Here is a 9,967-nt window from a genome sequence, read left to right as displayed (position 1 = left end):
CTAAATTAATTTTTATTCTGGTTATCTGCTGGTTTTCGAGTTTATTGACCGGTTGATTCGTGCCACGTCAGGGAGATTCTCTTCCACTCATTTTACCCTGTTTGATTCGTCCATTTGTCGTTTTTCCTGTTTTGTGGGAATTGACTATTGATCCTCTGCGTGCACGCTCATGAACTAGCTTGCCCATTTTGGCTGTTATTCTAAAACAAGTAGCCACTTTTAACTCGTGCTATTAGAGTTTAGCATCCAAATCTTTTCCAAATAAACTCAAATTTAAAAAGTAAGTTTGAAATATCTTAAAAAATAAATTTCAATAATCAAATTGTCAAACTAACAATAAATCTAACAACTTATTTACAAAAAATATAATTTGTTAATGTTCTGGAGTTATTCTTCTTAAATAACAATAAATCTAACATAAGTTTCACTTACCGTTCAAATCTTCACGTTAAAGAAGCTTTTTCTTATCACACTAAATTCTTGTTCCACAGTTTCAACAATCAAGAAGGAGAACAAAGAAGAAGAAGAAGAAACGAGAAGAATGAGGAGGAGGAGGAGAGGCAGAGACAACTTACTTTGTCTGAAGTTTAATAAAATTAGGTACATGTTAAATAATTTTAAAAAAAATTAATACATGTCAAATAACAATGTACAAATAGGGTATCGCATAAAATTTTTACTATTTCGAATGTGTATTTCCCTCATGAATGTCAAGTGGGTGGGTTGGATTATGTTTGAGCAGGTTAAAACATGTTGCGTTAATAAATTATTTGTGTTATCTGCTCGATGTTTGCTGTAAGTGTGATACCAAGTAGCCACTTTTAAAACTATTAGTTAAAATATAGATAACGTTCGCAAAGCAGTTGACAAATAGTCATAGCTAAAAAATGCAGTCAAATAGTTGAAAGATAGCACAGGTACTTCAGAAATTCTCCTGGAGTTCAAATTGATGCAAATGAAATTCCATGACCTTGTCCTGAAATTCAAAACTTATACAAGTCGTACTGTTACAAATAAAATTTCAGAATAATATCCTATAGATCGAATTTATACAAGTAAAACTTCACAATCATTCGAACTTACACAAGTAAAACTAACTCGAAATTTGCTGGGGGCACGTGAAAATACACCAGCAAGAAAAAGACATAGTAACGTGTTCTTAAGATGAAGATCTTCAACATAGATATTGATATAATTTCCACATTCGTCAAAGTAGATAATTTAGGCAGAAGCTCTGATACCAGTTGTTGGATTAAAACGGTCCAAAAATACTCTTAACATGGTGTGATACTGTCCGCTTTGGGCCAAGCCCGCACGATTTTCTCCAAAATGCCTCACACCATTAAGAATATCCAATTACTTATAAGTAGCTTATTTTTCTTTTCTACTTTCCATGTGGGACTTTGTTCACACACTCCCAACAATTTATTGGGAGCACGTGAAAATACACCAGAAAGAAAAGACATAGTCACATGTGCAAGCATTTAAATTTTATCGGATTTAAATCCATAAAATAATTTGGACCATATTAAATTCAAGACACTAGTCCAAACAAATATTGTGGCTAGTAAATTGGGTTAATTATTTAAATCTAAAATATAAGTGTTGGGCTAGTACATTTAATTGGACTACAAATTAAATGATAAGCCCACTTCATTAGCTCAAGGTCCAAATGGCTATTAGCCCATCTTAATGCCACGTGTCAAATGATGTGACGATCCAAGTCAAAGGAAAGAGCCAATAAAATCATACCATGTGTCAAGAAAGGGTGGCATACCAAGTCAAATCAACAACCAGTAGAGTTATGCCAAGTGTCTAGATGGTATTGGTCAGTTCAAACGGACCAATCAAATCATAGAGCCGCACCACTCTCTACAACTATAAATATAGGTCCTCATAAAGCTAGAAGACACCTGAGGTGATAACAAGAAGCAAGCAGAGAGCTCGTGGATCAAATACCACAGATTTATCTACAAGCTACAAGTTCAAGTTCAAGATCAAGAACGAAGGAAAATCAAATACCAAGGCGTTCGAGATCAAATCCAAATTCAAGTTCAAGAAAGAGAATTAAGCTTTACAAGCCCTTGAATCAAAATCAAAATCAAGTTCATCAAGATAGTTTACATTCTTGAAGAATCAGAGGAATACCATAGAGATTGTAACACTCAATATTTATTGAAATCAAATACTACATTTGTTATGCAATTTTGTATCTTGATTATTTATTTTTCTCGACGCAAAAAATTGTTATAAATTTCTAGCACGCCCAATGGGACAATCTCTACCTCTCATCTCTTCAATTACTAAATTTCAAGAACAATGAAATGGCTCCAAAGAAGATCAACTTCAAACTCACTACTACTAAGGCTACAGATTCCAAGTTTTCCTCTGATCTTGAAAACTTGCTGGATGCTACTATCGAAAGCGTAGGACCTATCACTAGGAACACAGCAAACTTGCTAGAACAACAAGCATTTCAAATGTCGTCTGCATCAGTTCCTATCTTTGATTTTCGATCCTCAAAGGGGGCAAGATCATTTTCAACTGAATTGGAAGAAGGAGCGAACATTGCTGAAATTGTTGAAAAGACATTGGCTCTACTTAGCCCATCTAGAACTAAGAATCTCATCACACAAGATGATGATGATATCTTGATCACTGGATCTGCTTCAATCACTCCACGTGAGTTGTTCCACTCAAAGTATGGTGTAAGAAAAAATCTATGTTTTGCTCTACCATCCACGACGGTTATCCAAGCAATCGTGACTAACACTTCAACTGTTGAAGAACAACTCGCAAATTCAACGAAGGTAATTGAGGGGTTAAGAAACATATGTAAGATCCAAATAATCAAATTGTCAAGCCGACATATAGAGTTGAAAGCATGATAGAGGGAGTTCAAGTCATGCACCTGGAAAGCTCCCTGTGATGCAAGATAAAGGAGACTAATCTGCAAGGCAAACAATGACTCATAAAGAACTTCAGATTTCATTTGATGGGATTATTCCCATTGACCAATTAAAAGTCTTCATCATGGGAACCATCAAGGATAAGTACGATGTTGTTACCAAGTCTTCTCTCGCATATGCAAAGCCATACACTACGAGAATTGATAGTTTGAAGATGCCTGCAGGCTATCAACCCCCAAAATTTCAATAATTCGACTGTAACAGAAAACCAAAGCAACACATTGCACACTTCGTCGAAACTTATAATAATGCTGGAACCTATGGAGATTATCTTGTCAAGCAGTTTGTCTGATCCTTAAAAGGAAATGCTTTTGATTAGTACACTGATCTCGAGGCCGGTTCCATCGATAGTTGGGAGCAACTTAAACATGAATTTCTCAATCACTTCTATAGCACGAGGCGAACTATAAGTATGGTTGAACTCACAAACATGCATCAATAGAAGGATGAGCCGGTCGTTGATTTCATCAATTGATGGACGCATGTGAGTCTCAACTATAAAGATAGACTTAGTGAAGCTTCTGAAATAGAAATATGTATCCAACGAATGCATTGGGGACTTCGCTACATCCTACAGGGTATCAGGCCTAAGTATTTTGAAGAATTAGCTACACGTGCTCATGATATGGAGTTAAGAATGTCTTCAAGTGGAAATCAAGGACCACCCATTTATGAACCTCGCAAAGGGAAGGATAAACAAGAAATAAAAAAATGAGGCAAATTTATGCTGAAGTCTGAGAGCAAGGAATCAATGAATGTTAATGCCTCGCCATTAAAGGTCACTACAAAAGTGAGTAAGAAACAAAGTGTGAAGACGACGTCCTTGCAGGATAAAGCTGGCCGAAAGTTAACTTTGAAGGAAATGCAAGAGAAAGAATATCCATTCTTGGACTCTGATATTCCAACAATTTTTGAAGAACTCTTTGAGTTACCTAAAATGAAGCGTCTAGACGAAGCTGGAAGGACTAATGATCTAAATTATTGCAAGTATCATCGGTTGATTAGCCACCCTATTGAAAAATGCTTCATCTTTAAGGAGAAAGTCATGGACCTGGCCGCTGAAGGAAAAATCTTGCTTGAGGATGAGAAGGAAAGTTCGAATCAAGTCTCTGACACTTTTGGTTCACTTTATCCCATTGTCCTTTGCAATTTTGTTGAAGTATATGAATATAAGGGTATCCAAACTACATCACCACAAAATATGATTAAATTTAGTGACGTTGAATCTATCGACGTGAGCAAGTCATTGCTTCTCCCTATAGCGAATAAAGTAATAGTAAAGGAAAGATCTCAAGAGGAAAGTGAATCATGTGATGGTCAAACTAATGATGAAGGTTGGATTCTTGTGACTCGACGGAGATGCTGTAAGACAGATTCACAAAGGGAGTCAAGTAAGCAATTGACTAGGGGAAAAATGGTAAAAAGACCCAAAAAGAAAATGATAAATAAGAATTGGAAGAAAACAAAAATGGAGGAGAATCACTATCAAAGGCTACGTCGTCCAGTGACATTGGATGAATTCCTTCCAAGCTAGTTACGCACGCAAGCTTCCTATGAAGATATCAAGGCCTCATGTTGTAAGGTAGATGAAGAAGATACAAAGAAGGAAAATCCATCATTGTTGCCACCACCTTGTCTGAAAACTCACTAAGCATCTCTATGATGAAGTGGACACTTGTGATGCAAAAATCTATTCACTAATGATGATCTTTTGCTTAGTGAAATACACCATAAGCATCCCCTATTTATGGTTGGATTTGTACGTGAGCAGAGAGTAAGTAGAATTTTGATTGATGATGGATCTGGCATCAATATTTTCCCAATTCGTACTGTCAAAGAGCTTGGCATATCGATGGATGAACTATGTGAAAGCCGTTTGATAATTTAAGGATTCAATCAAGAGGGGCAAAGAGCTACATGGGCTATCAAATTGGAAATAAATATGGGAGATTTTCATTCGAGTGCATAGATGCACGTGATCGATGCAAAGACCTTATATAATATCTTGTTAGGAAGGCCATGGATATACGAGAACAAAGTGGTTTCATCCAACTACCATCAATGCTTGAAGTACTGTGAAGATGGGGTCGAAAAGAAGATAGTTGCTGATGATAAGACCTTTACCGAGGCTGAATCATACTTTGCCGATGCAAAATTCTACTTAAAGAATTTTGTCTCAAAGGAGGTTAAGGTTGATGATGTGGTGTTGACCAAAAGTGTTGCAAAGAAGGTTGATGTCACAAATTGCAAGGCAAATATTACGGTTGAAAAGGATAAAGTGATTTATGATAGGAACAAGATAAATGAGGCATATTCAAGTAAGAAAGTGACTCATGTTCTTCGCTATGTCCCAAAGGCAAGGAAGGTTGAAGATCCATCTTCTGAACTACAAGGTACTGTGTTAGGAGACTTGACCCTTCCTATCAAGGAAATTGATGCAATTAAGTCATTTACAAATTTGCTTAAAGGGTTTGTCAAATCATTAAACCACAATTCACTTCTAAAACTAGCACTTCTTGCAAAGCGCACAGATGAGGGCTTTGACCCAAATGCCTACAAGTTGTTAGCGAAAGCTGGATATAATCCCAATGAACCATCCAAGTAGGGAAAGCCCCCCCCCCCCCCGAAGCTTCTAAACCTACTCAAAAGATGATGATGGAGAAAGGGTACCCCCTGAAATAATCACGTGAAGGTTTAGAATACAAACATACCGCGCCTATCCGTATCTCCATAAAAAGGCAAGTTGTAACTACATTACTGCAAAAGAAGAGTCTACAATATTTAATGAGAAGCCTTCTGTGTTTGATCGACTTACAAAACCTAGGACCTCAGTCTTTAATAGGTTGGGATCATTGAAGAAGGAACACAAACATCATGGAAGTAATAGAAGGATTGAAGCACCTATCTTTGCTAAAAAGGAGATTTTGACCACAGATTGCCCGAGTCTGATTCCTTCTAGAATGAGGCGAGAGACACAACTCGTAATTTCATGTGGAATGGTCCTCAAAGAAAAGGCTCATACTATAGTCCACACTAAAGAATGAGAGGAAGATGAAGAAAATATGGGGTCATCATATCATATAACTATTCATGACGAACAAAATGCTTCATCTCATACGAAAGTCGAGCAAAAGTGACTTGAAATTTATGTATGTCATCACATATCTTTCAATGATGGTAATCCTCAAGAGGATGAAGATGCTTAAGATGCACCACCCGAGCTTGAATAAGGGGTGAAGACAATGATTGATGCACTAAAAGAAGTTAACCTCGGAGGTGTTGAAGATCCAAGGCCCACATATGTAAGTGCCTCTCTAACTAGTGATGAAGAGAGCAAATATATTAAGCTACTTAAGGAGTTCAAAGACACATTTGCTTGGAGTTACAAAGAGATGCCAGGTTTAGACCCCAAGGTGGTTGTTCATCATCTTGTTGTCAAACGAGGTGTTCGTCCCGTGAAGAAAGTACAACGTCGCTTCAGACCTAAACTAGTTCCCTTGATTGAAACCAAAGTTAACAAGCTTATTGAGGCTGGTTTTGTTCGTGAAGTTAAATATCCTACATGGATTTCAAGCATCGTCCCTGTAAGAAAGAAGAATGGCCAAATCCGATTTTGTGTTGACTTTATGGACCTAAATAACACTTGTCCTAAGGATGAATTTCCTTTTCCCACCCAGGAGCTTATGATTGATGCCACGACTGGATATGAGGAGATGTCTTTCATGGATGGTTCATCTGGATATAATCAAATTCGCATGGCACCAAAGGATGAAGAACTTACTGCCTTTCGAACTCCTAAAGGTATATACTGCTACAAGGTAATGCCTTTTGTTTGAAAAATGCTGGTGCTACATATCAAAGTGCCATGCAAAATATTTTTGACGACATGCTTCATAAAAATATGGAATGTTATGTTGACGACTTAGTGGTAAAGTCAAGGAAGAGAGATTATCAATTACAAGATTTGAGGATGGTATTCTAATGACTTCGAAGATACCAACTCAGAATGAATCCGTTGAAGTGCGCCTTTGGGGTTACTTCTGGAAAATTTCTCGGTTTTATTGTTCGACATCGAGGTATCAAAATTGATCAAGCTAAGGTGGATTCTATCTTGAAAATGTCCGAGCATAAGGATATTCATGAATTAAAAAGCTTACAAGGTAAGTTGGCATATCTTAGAAGATTTATTTCGAATCTGGCGGGAAGATGCGAACCATTTAGTTGCCTCATAAAGAAAGGGGTTCCTTTTGAATGGGACCAAGCTTGCAGAAATACTTTTAAAAGCATTAAGTCTTATCTGATGAAACCTCTAGTACTGTAGCCCCCATACTTGGAAAGCCATTAATATTATACATTTCAGCATAGGAAAGGTCAGTAGGATCGCTTCTGGCTCAAGGAAACAATGAAGGCAAAGAAAATGCACTTTATGACTTAAGTAAGATGTTGACGCCAAATGAGCTCAAGTATTCACCTATCGAGAAGTTATGTTTGGCACTTGTCTTCTCTATTCAGAAGCTGAAGCATTACTTCCAAGCTCATGTTGTACGACTCGTCTCAAGAGCGGATCCTATCAAGTTTGTCATGTCTAAACCTATCCTAAGTGATCGATTAGCGAGGTGGTACCTCTAATTTCAACAATTTGAAATTGTGTATGTTCCTCAGAAGGCGGTAAAAGGACAAGCATTAGCAGACTTCCTAGCTGACCATCCAATTCCAGATGAGCGGGAGTTGTTTGATGAATTGCCTGATGAAGATGCAATGGTAATCGAAATTCAACCTCCTTGGAAGATGTATTTTGATGGTGCTGCACATCATGAAGGAGTTGGTACCGGAATAGTGTTTATCACTTCTCAAGGGGAGGTTTTGCCATATTCTTTCACTCTGACATAACGCTGCTCCAATAATGTTGCTGAATATCAAGCGCTCATACTTAGGCTTGAAATGGCTGTGGATATGAAACAATTGCAACTATAAGTTTTTGGAGACTCCAAGTTAGTGATCAATCAGCTTTTGGGTAGCTATGAGGTTAAGACACTAGAGTTGGTCCCATATCACAAATATACTCAGAGATTGGTAAGTTGGCTTAAAGAGGTAACTATTCAACACGTGCCGAGAAAGGATAATAAGAGAGATGATGCCTTAGCAGCCTTAGCTTCTACATTATCTTTGCCTGATCAAACGCAAGTTGTTGTTTGCCAAGGATGGGTAGTTCCTTCACCAAATGACTATGAAGAAAAAGAAAGCAAAGTTGAGCATATTACTGCCGTTCTTGAGGTTAAAATTGAAGATTGGAGACAACAATTAATCGATTATCTTTGTTATGGGATATTACCAAAAAATCCCCGAAGGAAGACAGAATTCCGGAGAAGAGCCCCTCGCTTTCTTTATTACAAAGATACACTCTAAAGATGATCATTTGATAGAGTACTCTTACGTTGTTTGGGGGTTGATGAATCCCTCCATGCCCTAAAATAAGTACATTCTGGAGTATGTGGAGCACATCAATCTAGGTCAAAACTTTATTTTCACATAAAAAGAATGGGGTATTATTGGCCAAACATGGTGAAAGATTGTTTAGATTACGCTCGAAGGTGTAAATCTTTCCAATTCCATGCTAATTTCATACATCAACCACCTGAAGTATTGCACCCAACTATTGCCTCTTGTCCATTTGATGCTTGGGATTTGGATGTTGTTGGTCCATTGCCAAAGTCTTCTGGTGGACATTTATATATTTTGGCCGCAACTGATTACTTCTCAAAATGGGCTGAAACTGTTTCTCTTAAGGAAGTAAAGAAGAAAAATGTGGCTAACTTCATCCAAGTCAATATTATCTATCATTTTGGCATTCCTCGATACATATTGACGGACAATGGTAAACCATTTGATAACAAGTTGATGAATAAAATATGTGATTTTTTTTTTGCTTCAAGCAACGCAATTCCTTCATGTATTATGCTGCTGCCAATAGACTTGCTGAAGCATCCAACAAGACGCTCTGTAACTTGTTGAAAAAGGTTGTCTCTAAGTCTAAGAAAGATTGGCATTAAAGAATGGAAGAAGCTCTTTGGGCATATAGGACCACGTACCGCACACCGACACAAGTAACTCCTTATTCACTTATTTATGGAGTTGAATCAGTCCTTCCACTTGAGCGTCAAATCCCATCATTGCGTCTTGCTATTCAATAAGAACTTACTGATGAATAAAATTCTCGCATACGCCTTGAAGAATTGGAAGCTCTTGATGAAAAGAGGCTAGAAACTCAACAAAGCCTTGAATGTTATCAAGATCGCTTGTCTCGATCTTTTAATAAAAGGGTGCGCCTTAGATCTTTCCAAGTGGGTGACCAAGTTTTTGTGGTAAAAAGGCCTATTATCACCTCTCCTTGATCTGGAGGTAAATTCTCTGCTAAGTGGGATGGGCCATATGTTGTACAAGAGGTATACTCAAGTGGCGCTTACAAGATAGTTGACTAAGAAGGTTTGCGGATTGGCCCATCAATGGGAAATTCATGAAGAGATACTATCCTTGAAGAAAACAAATACGCTCCTTAACGCACGAGTATAAATTGCATGTTACTCCTGGCCCGCAAGAGTATAAACTATGCATGACCCAAAAAAATGTTCGCTAGGTTGAAAACCTCGAAAGAGGCGGCCTAGGCAAAAGTTAGGACATTAAAAATAAAAAAATAAAAACCTCACCTATTTCTAACTACGGTATGACTTGATCCTCTTCACGAGGTATGTAGGCAGCTTAGAGTTTCATTCTAAGTTTAGTCATTAATTTCAAAAAATATATATTACCCAAGGCATTATTCAAATGAGGTGTGATGGAATATAATTCACTTGATTGATACTTGAAAATTAGGTGTACATGTATTCTTTCGTTGAACTCTCTGTCTTATCTTGATGGCTCAATGCGGGCAAGCCATCCATGTCAAATTGAGGTCTTCGATAGAATGATTATAGTTTCTTTAATAAGAGGCTAAATATTCA

The 9,967-nt window shown here is 37.4% G+C and overlaps 1 protein-coding gene across 1 annotated transcript; it reads left to right on the top strand.

The window, feature by feature from the left end:
• Window positions 1-6,211: 6,211 nt before the first annotated feature.
• Window positions 6,212-8,375, top strand: LOC117279056 (uncharacterized). Its single transcript, XM_033658511.1, has 4 exons — window positions 6,212-6,787; window positions 7,335-7,511; window positions 7,632-7,829; window positions 7,977-8,375. Exons 1-4 carry the CDS (start codon window positions 6,212-6,214, stop codon window positions 8,373-8,375), a joined length of 1,350 nt encoding a protein of 449 aa, XP_033514402.1.
• Window positions 8,376-9,967: the final 1,592 nt, after the last annotated feature.

The sequence above is a fragment of the Nicotiana tomentosiformis genome, chromosome 7 (genome assembly GCF_000390325.3).
Source record: "Nicotiana tomentosiformis chromosome 7, ASM39032v3, whole genome shotgun sequence".
Lineage (NCBI taxonomy): Eukaryota > Viridiplantae > Streptophyta > Magnoliopsida > Solanales > Solanaceae > Nicotiana > Nicotiana tomentosiformis.
This window is presented reverse-complemented; position numbering and strand designations above follow the sequence as displayed.

Bases quoted from the DNA above. Each gene is read 5' to 3' on its own strand.
- LOC117279056 (XM_033658511.1), top strand. From the start codon at position 6,212: ATGATTGATGCACTAAAAGAAGTTAACCTCGGAGGTGTTGAAGATCCA. The intron at 7,512-7,631 runs GTACGACTCGTC...TATGTTCCTCAG, and splicing joins ATTACTTCCAAGCTCATGTT to AAGGCGGTAAAAGGACAAGC. The intron at 7,830-7,976 runs GTTTTGCCATAT...GTGATCAATCAG, and splicing joins TTATCACTTCTCAAGGGGAG to CTTTTGGGTAGCTATGAGGT.